Genomic DNA, 24187 nt, shown 5'->3' on the forward strand with positions numbered 1-24187 from the left:
TGCTCGCGCTGCTGCTCACGCTCCTCACCTCCAGCCCCGCGTCCAACGCGGGAACAGCCTCCCGCTACCAGCACCCCCTACGCTCTCCAGCTCATCGCTCCCCTCGCACCTCCGCGGCCGCCCGCCAGCAGCACTCCCTCCAGCCTGCCCCCGCATCCCAGCCCGCACACACGGGGCTTCGCTCTTCCCCGAGGCCACCCCCGGAACACCATCCGCTGCCGCCTTCCTCCCTCGGAAAGGACGCGAACCGCAGAGTTACCGTCTGTGGAACTCCGCGTTCCTCCGCACCGCAGCGCAGCGGCGGGAGGCAGCGAGCTGGAGGGGAGGAGGAGAAGTGCTGCAAGTCACGGCGGTTCGAACTCACACAGGAAAGCTCGCCTCTGCCCCGTGTAGTGACCCTTGTGTAAGATACTCCCACTGTTACGCTCTGCCGACCTCAGCCACCCGGTGAGTCTCCAAGACCCGTCCTTTGGGTGACACGGGAACGGTTATTGCATGGCCCTGGGTTTAATGAACCCGTTGTGGTACTTTCTAAAAGTCTCCCAAGCCTTACGCTAGCGACAGCAGCACCAAGTGCTGACGAGTTTCCGCTGTATGGTCAGAGTCGAGGCAGAAACTGTGGCCCCCACACAACGCTGCTGCTGTCACCAGATAAGCCAAGGGCAAAACAGGTCACAGTTCTGTCCTAAAGCCCCTGAAGCTGCAGCCATAAAGAAAACCCTTGTGCTATTGCTTAACTACCGTTGCTGTAAGAAAATAGCAAGGCAGCATTCAGGAAAGCTCCTTGGTCAATGGAGTATTACAGACACCTGCATCTTCTCAGTAGGTTCTTTTGAAGCTCCTACAAGAACCAGTTTTGTCTTCTACAAGAAACTTTTCTCTCCACATCCTCTTTCTATAAACCAGATTTTCTGCATTTATCCTTTCCTTGCGATACCTGCTCTCACTGGCACTATGTGCCTTTTGAAATAGTTGTGCTTTCTCAACCGTTGTTCCTAGCAGCGTACCAAGAGCGTGTGACCTCCCTCCGGCTGTCACGCAGACCACAGCCCCAGCAAGCTTGGGATCTTCACCGCAGGCAAGGGTGAAGCCTCCTCAGGTGTTAGGGCTGGCACAGCCTCAGGCCCTGACTTGGGGCCCAGTAACACCGATCTCACTCCACAGGAACTCTGTATCTTGCCCGCGTTTTGACTGGAGTCCCAAGCAAGTGCAACATTTCCTCTCATCAGATGGATGAGATGAGCAGGAACATGTTCTCAGAGCCTCTAAGCTTATGATAATGAATCAGGATCAGCTGCTCCTGCTGCATTTGGACGGAATAAGCAAAACTGATGCAGCTGTAGCTCTGAGGGTAATACAGCAAACCAGTTATCCCGGGCAAAGCCCTCTCGCCCTATTTGCACACTTGGTGGTGGTGGGCCACAGCCTCTCCTCTGTACCACGAAGGATGTGCTATCTCCATGCTGTTTGGGGGAGGATCTCTTAAGGAAAGCCTCTGTCCCAATCCTAGAGCCTTATTCTGCTGCTCGCAGGATGAAGGCTTCAGTGGGATATCACACTGTAAATTCTAAAGCAGGATCCAATTCCTGTAAAGCCCCATCAGCAGCAGCCTCTTGTAGAACGCTTCACAGACATGTATTTCAGTCTCATTTGAAAATACTGACGTTTCTTCCTTCCACTTCAGTGACAGGGCCCTGGGCCAGGCCTCCGCTTGCTCCTGTGCTTCAGGATGAAAGCGAGCAAAAAAAAAAAAAAACCCAAAATATCACTGCTGCCCACATGAGAAGCAACACTTCTGTACTGCCTGGGAGACAAGTGCCAAACGAGGAGGTAAGTGATGACAGCAGAAAGAACATTTCCCCCAGTGGCCTCTTTAATTCCAAACTAACAAAATTAAGACTTAACAAAATGGTTGAGCTAATCCCTGCTGTCCACAGGTGACCGTTCCCCTGCTCTACGTCACAGGCCCTTGTCTGACACCCTGCTGAGCTATTTCAGCTCACCGCAGCAGCAGCAAAGCGTTCACCCTTTGAGGAGGCCTTAACGGGAAGCAGCAGTTTGGTGCAGTGCATCCTGAGCGTGCTTCCCTTTCATACCTATGCAGGTGTTACAGTGAGCACCTGCTGGAAAGAGCAGCCCCACTTCACCTCCCTTCCAGGTGTGCCTTCCTGACTCCTCTGTGCAGTGTTCCTTCCTTGCTTTTGGAGGGCAGGCTTTCTGCAAGTTAGCTTTCTGAACTGGGTCACTGCTGGACCACGCACGAGCCAGTGCTGGCTTCAGGGAAGTGGAAGGAACTCCCAGCCTGGAAGAAGAAGGAGGACAAGTTCAGGATGGCTCCCCTTTTGCCCAGTCTGCCCTTAGCTCAGCCTTAGCTGCACAGTGAAGCCATGCTCTGACCACAGGGGCACCCGAGAACTAGGAACATTAGCCCTTTTTCTTCAAGGGAAAACACAGAAGGTTGTGGGGTTCTGCAGGGCCCATGACAATCCTGTCCTTAGCAGAGCTGCACGTGACAGCTGACTGCGCTGTCTGACCCCCAGCCCTGGGCAGATGCATTTCGTGCTCTCTCCTTCTCCCCTTAAGGTATTCAGCCTTCATCATCACCTTTTGCCCAGCTCTGCTTCTAGGGAGGAAGCAAGGCATTACCTCCTTGGCCTATCCGCCCTGCTCCCTTGTGCCCTCCCCAGTTTTTTTTGTCCTGAAGTTTCTCATCAAAAAAGAACCCCCCACTTCATAACCACAAGTCACTCTGTTCCTTGAACTGAATGACACCAAGTAAAATGGCAGCCAGTCCCCGTCACAGAGTAAACTTGAGTCCAGGTGGGCAAGAGATCTGTGCTAGTTCATTCTTGCTTAGACAAGCCTTACCAAAGAAGAACTACAAGTGGTGCTTTTTGCGCTATCTCCAAGCTACAGTCTAAGCTCTCTTAATGCCACCGTTTGCCTGTGGTATCAGAAGGTAGAAATGCTTGTGGCTGTGACTGTGTAGTCATGTCACATTACCAACAGTAACCCTTGGAGGCGGAAGAAAGTGGAAAAAACTGAACCTAAGGAGGCTCTTCTGTTTCATCTGACTTGGCTTGCCATGTGGCTTCACTACTTGCACTAAATTATTATGCCCTGCAATACTCAAACATACATATAGCACAAGCCGTGTTGGAGGCACAAAAATTACCTACTACACTTGTAAAGAAACACTTCCACTCTGGAGGAAGAAAGACCAGTCCACAGTGCATAGACAAGAAAAAAAAAAACCAGTCTACAAAATCTGTCCCCCAAGGCTCAAAAAGAAGAGAAGCAATTTACATGCCCAGAACAAACCACTTAAGCCAATAAAATTTACAAAACCCAAAATAGTTTTATTTACTTTTCAGATTTCTGCCTCAGTGAGACATTTTGCAAACATGCTAAGGCTACAAAATGTCCAAGTTGACAAAGACATGCAACGCTGACCATTCAGTAAGTCACGGCAATTGTAGGAGCGACCGTGCCCAGCCGGGCCACAGGTCCTGTCAAACAGGGATGGTGTACAGTGATCATGGCAACGCACTACGCAGGACCTAGTCACCTGAGGTAGGTCTCTTGACAGTAAAAAACCCAATGTCCTACACCAGTGTTACACCCTGATCCCCTGGAACTGGTTAAAGTTCCAGAAGAGGCGGGGTGGGGACCGTTTCTTTAACAAGTGTGCAACAGAGGAATGGGAAATATTGACAGTGTTTAACCTTAGTATAAGTGAGCAGAACAAAGTCGGTGGTACCCATGCCAATGAAAGCCAACCTAAACCTCTGAGGAGTGTTAGCAGCTTCCAGGTAAAGGAGTCGGTCAGCTGAAGCAGCTCTGGAAAGGCTTTCCTGCTGGCATACAGGGTCTGATTTGAACCTTGTGATTAATTTGTTACAGATCATTCCATGAGCAGTTAGATTTTGGTTGTGTGAGATCAGCGAAGCAGGAAAAGCTTGGGCTTGCTTGCATTAAAATAAACCCTGCTGATGCAGTAAGAAATACTGTATCAGGACACTGAGAAAATACGAGGCCGTAAAGTGACCCAGGAGTGGTTCTCCACTCAGGAGATCACTAACAGCCTTGCTTTGGGAAACATCACGGGAAGCAGCAGCCGCTGCCGTGGTGAACGTTAGCGATGCTCCAGATAGCTTTGATAAATTACAATGCAATAGTTACACCACAGAGCTCCTCTCCCTGCGCTAGACAACAAAGATGTGACAATAAAGGACACTATTGCAAAGCTGCACTTCCACTCAGACAAGCAGAAAATCTGGCAATAGGAAAAGATCAACTGTAAGAGACAAAATGGTGTCTGCTACAGCCTGATAACAAAGCCAGATCTCTGCTACCATAAACTGTACAAAAATGATAGAAAAGAATATGCACTGTTATTAACACAGTGCTCATTTTAATATAAAATAAACAGCTTACATTTCCACTGTAAATATAGGCTATATACAGAATTATGTATAGATATAGCTACATGTATAAAGCTTCATTATAGGCCTCTGATACATTTATAACAATGGCTCCCTGAGCCATTTGTACAGTGCATTTAATAACAGAAAATTAGTAATATGATTATGGAATAAATACAATAATAAAAACAAAGAATTCTTCTGACATGGTTTTAAAAACTCTCTAGGCTTGACACATTGTGCTAAAAATTAAAAGGTGAAAAAGGCAATAATCTGCTTGGAGGAGGAGGAGGAAGAGCTGGCCTGCCACAGGCAGGGAGCATAGCTCTCCAAAATTAAAGTGACTTTGCCCTGAATTTTAGCCCTTGACAGCAACCTTGTTCTCCGCAGCAGCAAACATAGCATAGAAGCGCGAGTTCTCATTGGCCAGAAGGGCAGACGGCGTGTCGAATTCCACTACCTGAAAGCAAACAAGGCAGGTAAAGTACATCAGTAAAACCCGGCAGAAAACGGATTCCCAGCCCTTGGACCCGGCTTGGTAGTAGAGAAGCCAAAACACGGCATCTGCGGCAAAAGTCTGGACATTTATGCATACAGGGAGGAACCGGGGATGCTCCAAACCAGCTCAGACAAACACTGGAATTGCCCAGCAGGAAGCAGCCTCTCCTGGCTCTGGCAAACAGCGGCAGAGTCTCTGGGGTTTTTGCCTTCTGTACCTTCACAAGCTTTGCCCAATGTTCCTAACGTTTGATTTAACTGTTTATGGCTCCCACACAGAAGCCTGAGAAGCGGGTAAAGTATCTCTCATCAGCCTGTTTGATAGCACAGCTCTTCACGAAAGTAACGGGAAACTGCCACTGAGCCCCAGCAGAGACGACTACGTTATTACCCACCTAAGAATTAACCTAAAAAGGGAGTTTTTAAAAACACTTGAGAGACTGTTACTCTATGGCACTTTCTCGGAGTGTAAAATCAGTTTTACCCTAGGTGATCTTGTCACAGTCAGGCAATAACTGACTCCCTTGGAGTATTACTACCAAGGACGTGAACGAACACACAGGATTTTCTACCCTGCAATGAGCCAGTCCTTCAGCTCAGCCTGCACACATGGCACCGCCAGGCTGCAAGAGGAACCGCAGCCACAAGAGTCCTTCTGCTTACCTGTCCCTGTGTTAGCACCATGATGCGGTCCGAGCCCAGCACCGTGTGCAGGCGATGAGCGATTGTTAACATAGTGCAGTCTGCAAACGACTCTCTGATAGTCTCCTGAATCAGTAAGTCTGTCTCTGTGTCCATAGCAGCTGTTGCTTCATCCAGGATCAGAATCTGAAAGCAGCACACAATGCTGGCTGTTATCCACCAAAACGCTTTCCCTCCCTGAACATAAAAATACGCAAAGAGGGCAGAATTACCGTGACCGGGCTGTGGTCACTAAGGCAGTCTTTACACGCTCCCTTTCAGGTTCTTTTTATGCAATTGCCTTCAAAGTTACCCTGTGGATCACACTGAGATTTTATGGTCACGTCCTAGAGCCGTGAGATGTTTGGGCGCTGACGTGGGCCTCAAGTTTCCAATACTTGCAGTTACATTCAGCAGCTACATCTCAAATACAAATTTTACTAGTAAGCCAATCTGACACATCCTTGGTGGGGACATTCCTTCTGGAGTGAGTCAGTACTGACTAGACTTACTAGCTTTCTCATGCTGGAAAGAATGAGCCTCCCTCTCAGATTCAGACAAACTGGTTTGGAGTGGTGTCATGTCAAAGCTAAACTAGACTGGTTTTGTGCAGGTACTGCAGAGAACAATAACTTCTGCAGAGTAGTCTGGCTTTAAAACAGATGTAGAATGAACTTTAAAGTATCACTGTGTGTAATTTTAAGAAAAAAGGATGTTAAAAATCAAAATTCTGGTCAATCTCAATCCAAAAGTCCATTCTCACTGTAATTATTATTTGTCTTCCATTTCTCCAAAACCTTTAACTTCACTGGCATAGCATGGTCCTAAATTCTATTTGGAGAGTACATTTTATTAGAGCACCATGTAGAAGGTAAATACTTGGCTGACATCTACGAAAAGGTGGAAGGAGGAAAGAATCTGATGCTCACCAGTTAACTGGCAATAAATGGTGAGGCCAGTCTGTCACTATTATTAATGCTAACGAGCAATGCCCTTCTGATGGCAGGACATTACAGGAGCCAGCAGCTGGCAATAGATGCCTTCCTAGTTGTTCTAACCCTACACCTCTCTGGGTTGCAATAATTGTTGGTGTGATTCCTCACATGGATAGAATGAATCTGGCAGAAAAAAGGGTTGCTCGATCCTAGCAGTTATATCACCAGCCATTTCTCTCATTGCTCTACCCACCTTGCAACGACGCAGCAGAGCTCTAGCTATGCACAGTAACTGTCTCTCTCCAACTGAAAAGTTTTCCCCATTTTCCATCACTTCTGAATCAAGTTTCATAGGCAGCTGGGCAACCTGTGTGGGGAAGAAGAGGCAAAAATCTTTGAGCATTGCACAGACTTTTTGTATCTCATGGCCTAAGACAAACAGCTGCTCCTCCTGTAAATCTGATTTTGCCCATGCTCCAAAATGTCCATCTCTCCCTGTCTCTGGGGGGGAAATTAGTAACAAGCAATTAATGATAGAACAGCATCACTTCTGACCTGCTCAGTTTGGTTGAAGTGCCTGTGACTCAGTGACAGCTCCTGAGAACACCACTAGGACTAACTAAAAGAGCTATATCATATCTCAGTAGGCAAACCTGAAATTACTTAAGTGCAAAGTATTTCATTTCTAGAAAAAAGCACACCATGTACAAGATGGTATCAACATTAATACAAATCTCCTGACAGTCTCTCACCGAGAGAAAGGAGTGAACCTAGTCCCGCAGGACTCGCTGCAGCCTACCTACCACATGCCACTTGACTTACAAGACAAGAACTGGAACTGTGATGGCAGTGAGACTTGCTGCAGAGGGTCTCACAAAGGGCAGATTTTACGTTCAGCATAAATGTGCATGTGTGACCTTTACTCACACATGTAAATGCAGAATGCACACCTGAGGCATGTCACAAAAATACCTCCTGAAAGGTTGTAACACCCTGGGAGTCCACACGATGAAGCAGCACTCTGCTACGCTATATATTAAAAAAGTACACACCCAAAACATGGCATGTTCTCTAAAAAAAAAAAAAAAAAATCAGTCTGATAAAATCAGAAAAAAATTCAGTCAAATAAAGCATATACAGCAAGGGGGGAAAAACTGCAAAGAAAAAGCTTTATCTAAGCATCTCTGATGTAGCTGCTAACAGAACATGTTGGTCTGGAAGCCAAAAACCAAATGTGGATCTCACGGGGCACATACTACTTACACACTCCTTCATGTGAGTCCTTTCCAAAGCATCCCAGATTTGTTCCTCACTGTACTGATTGAAAGGATCCAAGTTTGATCTGGAGGGGAAAGCAGAAAACAACCACAATTTTTATTCAGCGATAAGTGGCAGAACAACAGTGTGCTAATTCATCTGGACAGATGACTTCCATCCAGCCTTCTGCTGACAGAATCCCCTCGCCAAGGAAATCATATGCTCCTAGCACACTGGTGTTCAAGGAGCCAAAAAACAAAAGAGGTGGAAGACAAAGATAAAAAAACTTCATTGAAATCTAAAGGGAAAGCACAACTTCCACAGAGGACAATCACATCCAGTCCGGCACTGGGCCAGCTAAAATCATATAGCTGTGCTTTTTTGTTTCAAAAACAGAAGTTAGGATGCCTGAAAACTAACATCTCACCAGACACCTATTTGACTTCAAGAAAAAGCTAGTAGCCTCCTTAGTCCTCTTTGCCTTCCCGTGGTGTCACTAACCTCACAGTGCCGCTGAACAGCACAGGTTCCTGAGGAATTATTGAGAGTTTGCTGCGAAGATCTGCCAAACCAATGTCATTTATTTTCACTCCATCAATTTTAATGCAGCCTCCAGACAGTTCAACGAGACGAAAGAGTGCCATTCCAAGGGAAGACTTCCCTAAAAACAAGACAAGAAAAACCACACTAGTGTTTGTACAGAGTCATAGCAGCTTTGGGATGAGAAAGCATTTTAAAAGCCATCCATGCTTAAGAAAAACGTTTTAAAATACCATAAAGTCCTGGCAAACAATGTTGGTACGTGCTGGGGCTCAGCATTTTAACTTCTAAGCAATTACAGGGGCAGCTCCTAATCTCTTCTCACAGCAGCCACCCCACTCCACCACCAAAACCTTGCCATGTAAGCCCAACGCAGCAATATTCATTGCTTATTTAGAAACTACATTTTGGAGTGAAGTCATTGCACAAACAGGGATCCTATATGTAGGAACACGAAGAGAGTCCTCCCCTGGGACTGCCGGGCCACTCCCATGCAATTAACAATTTATTCAAACACAGAAGAACCTAGGACTGCCCCACTCCATTCCATTCCTGGTCTGTAAGAGCAGTAATTTAACTCTGCTTAGTGTTTTTCCTTACCTGAGCCTGTCCTTCCCACAATGCCAATCTTCTCCTTCGGTTTGATGGTAAAGGACACTTTTTTGAGCACTAGAGGGAGGTTCTCCCGGTACCGCATCTCTGCATTTTCAAAAACAACTTCACCTTCCTGTGGCCAGTCCAGAGGAGGAGTTTTATTCTTAATTCGAGCAGGAGCTTCCAGGGAAAGTGTCTTTAAAAAGAAAAAAACCCAGAAGTTCAGTTTCCAGTAAACAAAACACCAGAAAGGAAAGTTATCAGTTGCAGCATTCAGCAGTTCAGCCCGTATCAGTTTATGGCAGTTTTATTAGAAGCTGCGTGGCTGGATGTGGGCCCAGTGGCCCAGAAGTTTGCTGTGTTATACTGAACACACTGTTACTCCCCTCTTGTTTCCTCAGTAATGACGCTGGTCCTCCTACACAACCCTGTTTTTCATCAATGGAATTCAAAACGTATTTTAAGCCTAATCCTGTTGAGTTTTGTGGCACTCCAAGGACTGGATGCAGGATCTGCTCTATTTCTAGGTCTCATCTGGAATGCCATGCCAGGGTCACCTCTGCCGGTTCTGACACAGCAGAGAACACCCACATGACACACCATGCAAAACGCTACCGTCTTCCTTCTCTTCCTCATTCTCCCATTTGATTAAAGAACTGAGGCAATCGAGCCCCTTCCAGCTTGCTCACCTTCACTGTCCCTTAACAGGTCTCACTAAGCAGTTCACAGATTAAACAGAACAGCAGAACCTCTGAAAGCCAAACGTGTGCCTTTGCAGCGTGTTTAGAGTGAAGCCAAGATCTCTTTCCCATATTTGGCACAAGCAGCCTCCCAGAACAGCAGAAATCCTGTCGGGGGATTCACCTCGTGTAACTTTAAACATATACAAAGTGAGAATCTCCAACTGAACCAGACCCTGTCAGCTCCTTTACGGTCACTGCAGAGAAGCTGGTGTTTCTGCAGTGTGATACTTCTCATTTTAATATAAACACTTAGAACAGGTAATAAACTACCCTCTGGAGATACCCATGTCCTACACTGACTACAGTGGCCCTACAGGGACTGTCTCTTGGGGACATCGGCAGCACCCAGAGGCAGATTAATTGTACCGCAGGGTCTGAGAAAAACAGCCATCTGCTACAACAGTACTCCTGTTCTTTGAGCCTGGTGCTCCTAAGAGCAAGCTGGGAGCCAGCACTGAGAGAATCTGAGCCCGGGACTTGGCGAGACCAGAACTTACACCATGTTTCACTGCTCACCCACCCCTTCGCTTTAGATTCAAGCTAGCTTTACAGTTCCATAATAAAGTGGCTGTCTAGAGACCCAAGTAAGAAAAGTCACAGAAAGTGTTGCTTGAAAGTGATATAAAACAATAGTCAATAACTTTAAAAAACCCCGACAGCCTACAGCTGTAGGTTTTCCCACTGAAAGCCTGACAGAGATAAACCCAGCCCAGCCCAAGTGAGGGACACCAGGTGGTACCTGGCACGCAGTTGTCCAACACATTGTTGTGTGGTCACCACATCTTCCAAACACCAAAGCTTTCTACTTAGGTGCCACAAGAGAATTTATTTCACTGTGGGAGTGGGCAGTTTTAATATTTTTTCACTTCAGTATCATATCCCCAGGCCAAAAAAGAAACTCTATAAATATCAACTATTGCATAGCCCAAATTTACCAAATAGGTATCTACCTCCCTCTGAACTTCAGAGGGAATGTGTAGTATGTGCTGAGTAAAAAACCCTTCACCTCAAACACCAGGCCCAGTAGAAGAATTTCTCCTGGCCACACTTTCCCCGTTGCCCTACACCCAGTACATACACAAATCCTAGTTACGACAAAAGGGCTACAGATTATCAGAGCAGCTTGGTAAGCATTTAGCTGGCACTTTCTCATTATTGCAATGAGAGCAATTCCTTTGTCTTTTTAAAGCATATAGAAATATGTTATATAAGATAGCTGGGGAAAAAGAAGTATTTCAATAGGATGAAGCAGAATCACATGTAGATATAGTAACAAACAGTTATCTGTGTTTAAATGAAGGAGCTCCATTAGTTGTGGAATGAAGAATGCCAGAACACCATCCTTTTTACCATAAAACATAGCGCTGAATCCCCAGCTACCCCTTTCACACTTTACCAAGAGTGTCAGCCAACTTTCAACAGCCTTACGTACCCTCAGTGGTGCCAGGCAAGCGGTGCCTGTAAGCTTAGTTACCTACCTACCAGCTCGTGTGCCACTCATCCTGCCAACGCTTACACATGCTTCACAAAACACACTTGCTGCAGTATTACAGCACACGTGTTAATGTCTTCACAAGATCAGGAACAGCCACTCTGCACTAAGGCAGATGGTGGCCAACTGTCTCTTCTTACACCAGCAACGTAACAAGCAACACAGAATTTTACGACAGGCAGCTGAATGTATTATTGGCCTACCTTGATATAGTGATCAATCCTCTCCACTGAAGTGAAGCGAGCTTCTGTCTCTGAAGCAAGTCTGACTGTAAACTGGAATAACCCTGTTAACTGGAGTGATGGGAGAAAACAAAGACGAATTTAGAGCCGTGATTTATCGGTGAATTAAGAGATGCACCTCATGGATAGTGTGGGCATTTGGAGCAGGGAAGTGATAGTCCCCCTGTACTCAGCATCGGTCAGGCTGCACCTCAAACACTGTGCTCAGTTTAGGGTCCCTCACTGCAAGAAGGACATTGAGGAGCTGCAGCGTGCCTAGAGGAGGGCAACAAAGCTGGTGTAAGGGTCTAGAGAAGCGGCTGAGGAAACTAGGGTTGTTTAGCCTGGAGAAAAGGAGGCTGTAACAAGGTGAGGGTTGGTCTCTTCTCCCAAGTAACAAGTGACAGGACAAGAGGAAATGGCCTCAAGTTGAGCCAGGGAGGTTTAGGTTGGATATTAGCAAAAATTTCTTTCAAAAGGGTTGTCAAGCCCTGGAACAGGCTGCCCAGGGCAGTGGTGGAGTCTCCATCCCTGGAAGAGTTCAAAAGAGTGAACTTGGCAGCGTCGAGTTCACAGTTGGACTGGATGATCTTAAAGGTCTTCTCCAACCAAAATGATTCTGTGATATTTGATATAAGTACTTTTGTTACTGGGCAGTATCTAGCTAAGGTGCCCAAGGCAAGTCAATTTTAAAATAACCATGATTAATCACTTTGAAAGCCAGCAGTTTAGAAAGGTTTCCCACAAGCAACAGCTTGAGGTATCAGCCGTCTGAGTGTTGTACCGACCCCTTGCTACCAGCAGGAGGCAGAAAAGGCCACAGAACGGCTCCCAGGGCAAGAACGCTGAGCACTGAGGGCTGGCTGTCTGACCGCACCGCTGCCACGCGGGATGTGAAACCAGACTGCAGGCAACTCACCGAGACACCAGTTTGGCACGTGTCTGATGTACCTTCAATCCAATTTCTGGACGTACCCAGGAAAATTGCCATGTGCAGCGTATGACGAGCCTCAAACGGTTTCTACTTCATCATTTAAAAAGAGGCAGCTCTCCAAAACAACACCCTTAAGCACCACCTACCCCCTCAGAATTTGTAATTTGGCTGCTAGCGAAAGGTCCTGACTCTGAATTGCTTTTCCCTCCATTATCAAAAAGGGTGATAGTATCTCATTCCATCCTAGTGCATTAAGGAAAGTTTTCAATAGCGTGTTACTTTAACTTCTTAGCGATAACTACATTAAATGAGACATTAACTATTACGGGATGTGGACATACTCACCTGCACAGCATATGAGATAGCCAGCCCAGCATAGGCAGGAGGAATCTGGCCGTGCATTAAGACAATCATAAGGCCAGTGGTTGTGATGAGAGCGATGCTGATAATGTCCAGCCGTACAGCTAGCCAGCGCATCGCACAGCTGAACAGGTAAAAAGGTGCCTGGTTGTCATCTAGGAGCTCCTGATATCTGAAAAAAAAAAAAAAAAACCAAAACCAAAACCACAGGAAAGGTTAGTAGACCTCCAGAAGCCTCTACGAACAGCTGAGCTGAGGAGCCCCGCAGTGTAAAAAAAAAAAAAAAAAAAACCAAAACCAAAACCACAGGAAAGGTTAGTAGCCCTCCAGAAGCCTCTACGAACAGCTGAGCTACTTAAACCCCTGTTCCAGTACCAGAATTCAGGGTGGGAAGATTAGTCTGTCATTGACACAGTCTCTCAAACCAGGCCATGAAAGCAGGGTTTACAAGCTTTCCTGGACACTGTCAGATACCTGCTTAGCTTGGAATTCAAATTACCAAGTTTCTGTGTACAACAATGAATTATACTGGGGTGAATCAGGGACATTTCACACACTTTTACAACAACTTCACCTGTGCAAGACCTTCCAGAGGATGCTTGAGGGCTACAGATTAGTCCCTGGGTAACAGCAGCAGTGCTTCAGAATATGCACAGAATATGTTATTTTATACATAAGGGTAAAAGTAAAGTTATAGTAAAGTTTTGGTAGGATTGGTGACATTAAAACACACAAATAACCACTAATTTACAATCCTGACACTGCAGAGCTGAGAAAGTACATTTGAGGGGAGACACCTGAGATTGACAAAGCCAGCAACTAGATTTTCTGATCATCCAGCTCAGTTTTACATCAGTTGCTGCTGCACAGCGTGTGCAGCACCTTCGTGCTCTAGCACCAGCAATGCTAAGGGACTGCTATTCACTCCTCTGCAACCTTTCACCTAAGCTGGTGTAGCAGTGTCCTTCCAGAGCTTCTGTGGCAATTTTCCCTATGCTCCCATGCTGTTGGTCTCCTGACCTTGCACCTGCAAACCCCTGATAGCGTTACGGCAAGTTCTCGCTGGAAGCAACTACCACTGATATGAGAAGCATTTCACTTCCCTTCACAAACATTTGTTTTGCACATTGTAGTTTATACTAGAGAAAGCCAAGGGGGCTAAAGATCACAAACACTTGATAAACACCATCCAATTACACATGTGCACAGAGACTAACAGCTCATTAATATGCACACTGAGGTTCTGTTAGCGTGCTCTAACCAACGCTAATTCCATCCCAAGGAGAAACAACCACTAGAAAGTGCAAGCAGGACCTGATGGAAAGTATATACTACTCAGCAAAAAACATGGCCGAGCAGCTGTCCTCACCATGATCATTGCCACCTCTCTCTGCAGAGAGCTCCACACGAGGGCGTTCACCTGGGACCATACCCTGTTCTTCCCAGCTGACTACCGATAAGTTTTCCATGCCCTTCTTGTTCTCCCTCATTTTTTTCCCCTCAAAAGGAAGTTTCACCCTTAGAGTCAGTGCATGCCATCAACTATAGACCCCATTAATAAATCTCTTTGAATGTAGTATGTTGTGCCCTGCTTGGTGCTCCACCACTCTATGACAGATACGTAGACTGACCTGTGCAGAAATTCCTGCCCTTTGTGGTAAGCATGGATTGTGGAGAGACCCTGGATGCTAGATGTGATATGAGACAGGAATGGAGACTGTGTGATGTTGTCCAGACGCTTGAGCTCTCGAATGAAGACTCTGGAAGGAAAGAAGCACCTTTAAGTGATATATGCATCGGTGTAGTGGCTGGTATAAGAACCCTGTGTCCTTACTAACAGGTCAAAGTATCTCTACTTTTAGTCAAAGCAGCAGATGCCCTTACCTAGACACAACGTGCAGAACCGTGAACAGGACAATGAGGGGCCCCACTGCCACCAGGAACCAAGGGAAAACCCCAGAAATCACCCCCACGCAGAAGAACACGAGGATGACATTCTGGATGAACATTTCTGCTTGAAATGGCAAACGAACATCAACTGGAAGAGATGGAAGGAAGAGGGGAAGATCTTGAGTACAGAAAGCTCAACCAACCAGTATAAAGCAATTCAGTCCAGCAGTTCATCACCATTGACAAGGACAGCGATTTCTCATGGCTTATTAAAATTAAAGATGTAAATTTTCAACAGGGGTGCTTTTATCTGCTAGGGTGCTAGTAACCTTTCCAATTATTCTCATTTGCAGAAATAGCAATGATTAGCACTTTTGCTGCCCATCAGCTCTCCCTGAAACTCTAGGTTCCTCCTACATTAACTGCCAAGAGTCTGCTAAGAGTCAACATGCTGTCTGTAGGCACATTTTCTTCAGAAGTGAAGAGAAAGCCTGAAGTATCAGCTGCCTTCTAGAATCACAACCAGGTATGTCCCAATTCCTGCTTTGTGTATTACAAGCACCCAGTTGGCAATAGATACAGGACACGATCACCCCAACAGCAAGAGACTGGAGAGTATTAAGTAAGTAACTTGGAGGACGGAATGTGGGATTTTCAGTGCCTGCAGTGAGAAATACCTTCATCCATGTCTTTGGAAAACCTGTTGAGAATCCGTCCCGTGGGTGTAACGTCAAAGAACTTCATGGGGCTACGCAGAATCCGTCGGAAGCGCTCATCATGGAGTCTTGAGGATGCTCTGAGAGTTCCCTGACAATGCAGAAAACGTTGCAGGGTTATGAAAGGATGTTTGCCTTCCTGTCACTGCCCCTTCCCTGCGGACCAAAACATTGTCCTCATTTTCTCTCTCCAACCATCATGTTTTTCTCTTGCACTCTGTGCTTCCATCTGGTGAAAGGAAGCTACTCATCTGGGCAGCAGTTTAACAAAAAGCATGGTGCAGCCCCAAGAAATGACTGGTGGAAACCTCACAATCCGTGATCCCAGTACCTCTCATTCAAAATCTCTCCTGGGAAGTGACCAAGAGCGCCACAGTGACAGCAGTATGCAGTGGGGAATAAGAAAAACAGCAGCATTGGCACACACCTTTACAAAGACAACGCCACGAACAGCTTTCAGGATCAGCATAACTGCCATGGACAGGGCATAGATACCAGCATAGTAATGCATGTGAGGGTTATCCTTCATACTGTTGCTCATAACAGTTTCATTCCCCAAAGTCAGAGTGGTGTTCTGCAGAAAATTCAACATTTCAGTGAAGAGTTAGGTCACAGATTTATCACATACACATTACACGTGGTAGAATTTAACTGTTCCCTGTTCCCTCCCACCATATTTGATATTTCTTCTTTAAAGTACTTCAGTGATGTTGGAATACTTCAGATCGTTCTCCCTAGCAGAGATACCCGACTTGCAGACTGGCAGCCCTTGGCCCTTCTTCCTGCAGTATCTTTGAGAATAACACCACAATACCTACTTAGTTTGATTCCTTATCTCTCATTTCATGCTTACCATTTCTTGTGTTCTTCCAAACAATGCCAGGTCCTTGCGCACCACCTCCTATTACACAGCACCTTGGATAGGTTGTACATTATCCCCTCATCCAGTATGGTTCTTTTCTACCAGTAAGCTGTAAATTCTTTACTGTCACACTGTTGTACATTCTCATTCTCTTTTTAATTTAAGGACCTCATTGCTTATGTTAGTATTGTGGGCCATCTGCACTTCATTATTTCTTCTCTGAGGTAAATAGTCTGCTTCCCACATCCAAAAAAATTTTTAAAATCTTGCAGTTATATTCAAATCTTTAAATACAAAAAGACCTGTGATCAAAGCCCCTAGAACAGGAGAAGCCCCAAACCATACCAGGTCAGAGTCTTCAAAGCAACTCCCAAAAGTCATTTGGCTTAAGGCCATATACTTAAACAAGATTATCCTGTTAGATGTAAGGTCACATTCAACCAAAAACCAGAACTAAAATTGGTAATTTCCTCCTGCAGCTTTGGTGCCTTTACCATTCTCACTTCCTTTACTTAGACTAACCAAGACAAGGAACAAGAGGGCAGTATAAAACCACATTAGCTGTTTTATTTTTTTATTAGTGGAACTCTCATTCTTGGAGATAAACTCTCTAGTGAGATCACCTCCCAGAGAGCCTTATAACTTCTTTAAATTTGGAAGCACCATCTGGTCTCACAGGAGTGCTTGGGATTAGCCTAGGAGAGCAATCCCCCTGCCCATTAGAGACAAGAGAGTAGAAAAGCTATTTATCTTACTCCACTGCCTTGTTTGATCCAGAAACTCAGCCACCAGTTGCTAAAAGCTGTACTGCCCACATTCAGCACAAACAGTGCCATGATGATGAGGAAAGCAAGGGGGCCTCCAGCTGCCTGAATGTAGATGCCATAAACAGACCAGGGGACAGAGCCTTTTCCTTTCTCTTCCAACTGAACCAACTGGCCTGTGAAACAAAAGAGGAGGAGGAAATGAGGAAAAGAAAGCTGTCCCATGAAACTGTGATTTTGTGAGCCATTTTCAAACTGTACAAAGTACTTGCAGAAACAGACATTACTTCATACATACAATTCAATGGTTCTAACAATTTACAGAAAGCCACATTTCTGCTGCAGTGTCATTCACATCATGGTATGCCTGAAGAAGTGCCATCAGCGTGGACTTAATACAAGGCTGGCATCGGCCTCACTACTGCCTTTTGAACCCTGCTGAAGTTCAAAATTAACATTAAACCACAAAACAGGAGCCAGATCTGCCAAGTCTTTGTATGGAAATGCCACGTCCTGCTGAGGATTCAGCGAGGACCAAGCTATACACAGTGCCCTCTTTGGACAGGAGGGAGAGGCAGTGTGGGAGGCAGGGTACTACAGGCTCCTTTGTGCCAGTGGCATCTGACCAGTGTCAGCCTGACTGAACTTAAAAACCCTGTGCAGGCACCCGTATTTAATGAACTGATGAATGGTCTTTGCCCACTGCCACGTCCTATCAACTACACTGAGTGACCAGAACCTGAGACAGCTTTCACAGCCTGAGAGGTACATTCGTAACACTTGGAAAGTAAATGTTTTCAGCTTACTGGTGAAATGCAATTACATAGTTACCCTCTTCCTTCTTTACAACTTTCTCCTTCTTCACAGACCCTGTTTTGGTACTTTTATCCTGGGGTCTTTTCAGTGAACTGTTTGTGTTCTTCTTTATATTAATCTGCAGGAAAACAATGACACTAAACATACCGGTGTAACTTGCTTTGACATTTTCATTTCTGAACCCCAACTTTTTATACGCTGCCTCCTAAGGACAAAGGCTTCCAAGAGCTTAGCGTGCATATCAAGGAGGACATTAGCTTCACTGTTACGGATGATCGCCAGCTCTGGTGGATTAAATTCTCCTGCTCTATTCACCTGAACTGGAGGTGCACAAGGTTAATTTCCAGAACCACTGACATTACATACGTAGATGGTATAGTGGAGGAATAGTAGATAGATTGTGGAGGAATGATGCCCCTACTGCTAAAGATACAATCCTCCTTGTTCTTTGTAAAAACAACTTCACAATTTTATTAAGAGGCTTTTTCCTCCAAACACCGTAGTACTTCACTCAGGAAAGCTCTTATGAAATGTTTCAAAGGACAAAGTCAAGTTAACTTGATCTTCCAGAAACCAAATGTCCAAACACTAACTGCACGCACAGTTACTGTTCCAAACCCAGGCAACTTCCCACAAGTGGAAGTTACTACCTGTTCAGGCACAGCCTGCGTTATATGAAACTCTCTATATAGCATCTTCAGGGTTCTCTTCCCACGCTCTACATGAGAAGAGACATCTCACACATGTCAAACCACAGAGGATCTAACTTCACCATCCATTTCTTCTTATCCCACCAGGAATGCAAATTAATGCTTCTTCCATGAGCTAGTGTTTACAGAGAGACAGCGAAGGTCAGCCAAACACGCAGACTAGAGGATCTCATGTTAGCTGTCACGATGTTAATCTTAAAATGGCAGAACCGTAATCTTCATGCCTCAGAAAGGATATGCAGAGAAATGCATTATGTTCTCTTGCTTCTTTCACTAACAACTGCCAGGAGAAAGTTTCACCAAGTACCTTCTGTATCTGTTTATTTATCATAACGCTGCCTTTTTAGAAACTTTTTTTAATGACTGCACCTTGTAAATAAGCAGTCTCTTATCTCCTAAAAAATAAACTGCTGACACGCTTTTTAATCTCTTCTAAGAGAAAAAGCACACAACATTTAGAGAAGTAAATCATCCTCAAATAAAAAGCAGCAAAGTTGCTTACCCTAAAGAATAACTTCAAGAAACTGAACTTCAGGAGGAAGGTGGGGAAAATTAAACTGCTGACAGTTTACATGCATGTCCTACTGATGGTTCTTGCTATTTTCTAGATTTATACATTTTCCACCAACTGAAATACTAGAGCACAAATCGAAGCTTGCATTTACAGCCATTGTTTCATAACAGAAGCATGACTTTTTTTCCCTCAAAACCCCCCAGAACAAAGCATTTTGTTACATTTAAAAAAAAACTTGACATCTAACTTTTGTCAAGTTGTGTCACTTTTCCTGTGCCTCAGTCACACCCTGTGTAAAAAAGTAGTTACAAACCAGTAAGAATATTTTCAGACCAAGGCTGGTCCAGGTCTGTGCTAATTTGGAGGTAAATTAAGTAATGAGGTGTACAGTAACAGACTTCAGAGCTAACTGAGCTAACTAACAGAGCTTCCTGCTCTGAGCACCACCAGGGGAGATGATACACTACTTTCATGTTCAAATCATGAGCTCATTGGCAGAGTCCTCTCTACTACGCACTCCCTGATGAGATCTGTGACAGCAGATACGAAGTGCTAACGAAGCACAGGTTATTCTACAGGAAATCTATTGGCCAGATCAATACACGAACATGTGAAACCATTTTCCAGCCTTCCAAGTACATAATTTGGTTCATCTCATCAGAAAAAAGTCATCAGAGTACTTCAAAATAAACAAACAAGTACCTCAATATGTGGTGTTTCTCCCAGCTGTAGGTTATTAAAAATAGTTGCATAGTCACCATTTAAATTCATCAGTTCTTCATGACTTCCTCGCTCAGTAATGCAGCCTTCTTTCATGAAGATCACTTCATCACAGTCAACAAGATACTGGAGAAAACGGCAGTAAGATCAAGTCTTTATCATTATGTCAGATAATGAGGCACGCACACTCTCACACAATCCTTTCAGCAACTTTCAGACATTTACACACAACACACCTCTTCCGAGGTAACAGACACCTGATTTTTAAAGGTCCTGCATTGAGTAGAGCACCGTGATTACTCTCACTGTACATAGTGTTTATGTTCTATCAAAACCAGTATGTGGTGGAAGACACAATTCAGGATACTTATACACTGCAAATACTATATAAAGTATGAATACATCTATGCACAGAAGATGGCAAAAAAATATCAGAATATATCCATTCCAATTTACTGACATCAAATCTCAGCTTTTCTGATGTGATAACAACCTAGCTTTACAGCAAGTTAGCAAAGTGGTTTTGAACAAGGCATTTATTTATCTGGTAAATTTTCTTTAGCCAGGCATTACCAGGCCAGATCAGACAGCAACCAGCACTGATATCAGATAAAGAATTCGACTGTGCTCAGTGCATATTTGCAAACCTAGTTTGTAAACGTAAACCATGCATCCTATAGACAGACAGGGTTGTGCTGTAACAGGTCAGGGCATAGAAATTTCCAGAATGAAGGCAACTGACCACACGTTATCTCCAGAAAGTCCAAGGAAGAAAGTATGAGAGATGTACCTGAAGCTGATGAGTGATGAAAAGGACAGTCTTTGACTTCAGGTGTTTCCTTATTGCGCTGTTAAAAATGTGATTTCCAACATGAGCATCTAAGGCACTAAGGGGATCATCAAGGATGTAAATGTTCCGGTCACTGTAGAGGGCTCGAGCCAGACTGATTCTCTGACGCTGTCCTCCGCTCAGGTTAGCCCCTCGCTCACCGATCTGTACAGACACACATCCATTACTTTATTTCACACACCCATTATTTTACTTCTACAGCACTACACACCACAGATATTCAGAGCTCAAGAGGTGACTGGAATAAAGCAGACCATAATATTTTTACTTACACAACACACCCTCCCCATAATATCATATATTGTTTTAATCCATATATATTTTCTAGTTCAGGTGTCCACTTTTGTGAAATGTGCTATACACATTCCAACGCAGGGATAATTTTTTGCCTACTTTGTTGCATTAGCATCGCCATGCTTTTTTCTTAGCTATTTTAAATCAAGTATAAATAGGTCTTGTTAAGGCAGCTAAATACACAACACAATAAAAACTCCCAAAATGTCGACATCTGAGTCAAAAACAGCACAACTCTCAAGAGCCCAGGGCCTGCATTGATAAGCTCAGCTCAAAAAGGTGCACTCAACAGCTTGGCTTATGCACATACCAGTTAGCGCCCCCCTCACGCCAGTCTAGTCTAGCAAACCATCCTCCATCTACTAAGTAGTTTACTGTAGGCAAAACTTATACCTCTGTCAGGTCCCCGTTTGGAAGGATGGCTAGGTCAGGCCTTAGACAGCAATCATTCAACACCGTGTTGTATCTGAAGAACAATTAGATACACAGTGAGTACTGTTGGGTTTCTTCCCCAGAGTATCTAGGTAGCAAAGCATCTCACGTCCTACACTAATAGCAGACATTCCAGCAGCCTAAAACAAATGATCTCCCCTGGATTCCCAGGAGGAAACTGTGGATAATAATTAATTACCTACTTCTGAAGCACAGTGAAGGTAAGGAGGCAAGTTCTGTCCAGGGACAGCTAGCACAGGCCACGAGGAAGGGCCCCACGGGGGAGGTCCATGGAAGGTGCCAGCACATTGGGAACAGCAGCTGTTGTGTTTAAAGAGGGCAAGAGCAAATGCCACCTCAGTGCTGCTCCACCGCAGCGGCTAAAAACAGAGATGAGATAGTGTTCTGGCAGGAGGTCCAGCCCTCGCTGCAGATGAGCGGTGACAGACGCACTGACAGCCATCAGCCACAGCCACCACAGGTAGGCTCTTAAACAAGAGTTAAAGGAGTCTTAAAGACAGGCTCTAAAAGGAGACGTGGGCTTTAACTCCAGCGTACCCTGCAACAGATTTTCCATACTTGGTCCAAGAATTACTAAGCTTTCACGAAAACCAGCAAACAGCTCTGACAAACCTTTCTTCATCATATTCCTTGCCAAACAGAATGTTGTCCCGGAGCGTAGCATTGAGAATCCAGGCCTGCTGGGCCACGTACGCAAATGTTCCACTGACTGCAATGCTACCCTCCAACAGGGTCATCTGAAATTAGAGAGAAACTCCGATATTATGCTATTCCATGCTTCGAATGGACTTTCTTCTACAGTGTACAAGCGAAATAGGAGATAGGAAAGAGAAGAGCAGAAGCAGTCAAACAGAATTTCTCACCTGTCCTAAAATTGCTGAGATAAGTGAAGTTTTTCCACTCCCCACACTGCCACAAATTCCAACAAGTTTTCCCTAGACAGAAAAACAAAAATTATGGTACTTTCTTCTCACGTTTTCCATCCCTTTCAGAATTTGGGCTACCTTTAGCATCTCCAATGGGATACTGGACATTAATGACAGCTGAGAAAGGACTTAACAGACAAAAAAGCAAGACAGTATTTTAACTCAAATAATAAAGAGTGATTACTATGGTACAGCAGACTAAAACTGAATCAACTCTACAGGTAAAAATTAATGTGTTTTAAGATCAGCTTTCCTTTGACCGGGCCTGATGCAGGCCCAGAGAACGCTGCATTCAGCCAAGAGCACCGCGGTCTGCCTGAACAGAATGCGCCACGATGCTTTAGAGAGGGGTAAGGAAAGCTGTAAAGAGGGGAAGACTGGAAGAAAAGCAGAATTTAGGATATATGGGTCCAGTAAAGCTCCTTGCCTACGAGATGCAGATCGCTAAGGACCACGTAGAAAAGGCTAGAATCCAGCCACTTCAAAGCACTTCTCTGCAATGAAGTGGGTGAGCAGAGACCCATATTAAACAAAGAATTCATCAAAACTATTTTTGTTCCCTTTGTCAAAAAGGTTAAGTGGACAAAAAAGGGTACACAGCCATCTGTGGAACACATTGCTGGCCATCTCTCATTTAAAAGCTTCTCATAGAAAACTGGTCTTTACCTTTTTAAGTTACTGCGTACTCCTTTTTCAAGGCTTTTTTTAAGCTATATCCATCCTTCTCACACGTCAAAAATACAAGTTTTTTGTAGTTTGAACTACCCCTCTACTCATATGACTACGGAACAGAATTTAGCCATAAGTATCTTGATAAATGCATGGATCCCATCACAACATCCACCGCCAGAGTGCAAAACTTTTGTATTTGTAGATGTCACCTATTCAGTTCAATGCTTTTTCTTTGACATTTTACATGCTTTATTGAGAACTCCAACTGCTTCGAAATACTTGAAAGTCTCTGTCCTTCTACTGTACCAAAATTCTCAGGGAAGAAAATTGCACGTTTTTCAATGAGAAGCACTGTTATGCTCCATTAGAACACGTAATCACCTAAGATGTTCACCCAGAATATTTATAGCTGAAACCCTGCAAAATTATCAAACAGCTGCAGGAATAGACCATCCACCAACACCCCACTGATATTCCTGTTGCCCTGCTGATAATCTTTAAGCTCAATGGCTCTTATGCTGCACCGAGAGCTACAAGCAGCGAAAACCATCAGTTTGATGCGAAAGCTATACAGCCTGCCACTATTTCTTAGGCTGTTTGCGAAGATCTGATTTGCTAAACCAGCTGTTCACATCAAGATCGAACACTGCATCCTGGATACTGCAGTTGCCATGGATATCTCAGGAGTGCACAAGAGCAATACAATCCATTTTGTGCAAAAATACCCAGTGCTCTGTTCCTAAGGACAACCAAAACCCAAGCCCTTTGGAAAGCTCTGATTTCCTCCTTTCTTGTCTTACCTTTTCTATCTCCAAGTCAATGTTGTAGAGAGTCCTCTGAAGCCGAAGGTTAACCAGGTGGATGATTTTGTTCTCCTCTTCGGGGCTAGGATGGTCATCATTGTCCACTAGAAGATGGCCCTTCTGCTCTGCCAGCACAGCTTGCTGTCCCTCATTCTGCAGCTTCATTTTCTCTTTCTTGCCTTTGGTGACTTTCTTGCCTTTTTTCACTTTGGGGGTCAACTTTGGTGAGCTCTGGACGCTGGCGTGGGAGAAGTCCCAAGCCAAGGTAGCATTTTTCACCTCTATTGCGGTCTGAGGATTGGCTGGTTTTTTCTTTATCATATGAACCTCTTCCATTAGAAATAAACTCTGATAGGAGTTGTGAGAGAGGTGTAAAGATGAGACACCTGATCAAGACTGGGAGACAAGCCTATGGCACACTCACGCAGCAAAACACACCAGGCTACATAGTAGGAGGAAGCTGAAGAGCAAAAGGTAGCTCATTAGTGTAACTAACTCCAGGCCTGCTACGTGGCTGG

The 24187-nt window shown here is 44.7% G+C and overlaps 1 protein-coding gene across 1 annotated transcript in view; it reads right to left on the bottom strand.

The window, feature by feature from the left end:
* Positions 1–4397: 4397 nt before the first annotated feature.
* Positions 4398–24187, bottom strand: part of ABCC5 (ATP-binding cassette, sub-family C (CFTR/MRP), member 5) — a 46063-nt gene continuing 26273 nt past the window's right edge. The window contains exons 10-29 of the mRNA XM_010137027.1: positions 23667–24017; positions 22132–22203; positions 21881–22005; positions 21209–21281; positions 20462–20665; positions 19654–19797; positions 17743–17845; positions 16903–17087; positions 15713–15859; positions 15247–15376; positions 14564–14717; positions 14311–14439; positions 12665–12851; positions 11368–11457; positions 8936–9125; positions 8297–8456; positions 7802–7880; positions 6792–6905; positions 5586–5750; positions 4398–4884 (exon numbers count right to left, since the gene is read on the bottom strand). Of these exons, the coding sequence (XP_010135329.1) occupies positions 4783–4884; positions 5586–5750; positions 6792–6905; positions 7802–7880; positions 8297–8456; positions 8936–9125; positions 11368–11457; positions 12665–12851; positions 14311–14439; positions 14564–14717; positions 15247–15376; positions 15713–15859; positions 16903–17087; positions 17743–17845; positions 19654–19797; positions 20462–20665; positions 21209–21281; positions 21881–22005; positions 22132–22203; positions 23667–24017 (2904 nt within the window). The 3' untranslated portion in view covers positions 4398–4782. The remainder of the gene's footprint in view (positions 4885–5585; positions 5751–6791; positions 6906–7801; positions 7881–8296; positions 8457–8935; positions 9126–11367; positions 11458–12664; positions 12852–14310; positions 14440–14563; positions 14718–15246; positions 15377–15712; positions 15860–16902; positions 17088–17742; positions 17846–19653; positions 19798–20461; positions 20666–21208; positions 21282–21880; positions 22006–22131; positions 22204–23666; positions 24018–24187) is intronic.

The sequence above is a fragment of the Buceros rhinoceros genome, unplaced genomic scaffold (assembly GCF_000710305.1).
Source record: "Buceros rhinoceros silvestris isolate BGI_N320 unplaced genomic scaffold, ASM71030v1 scaffold45275, whole genome shotgun sequence".
Lineage (NCBI taxonomy): Eukaryota > Metazoa > Chordata > Aves > Bucerotiformes > Bucerotidae > Buceros > Buceros rhinoceros.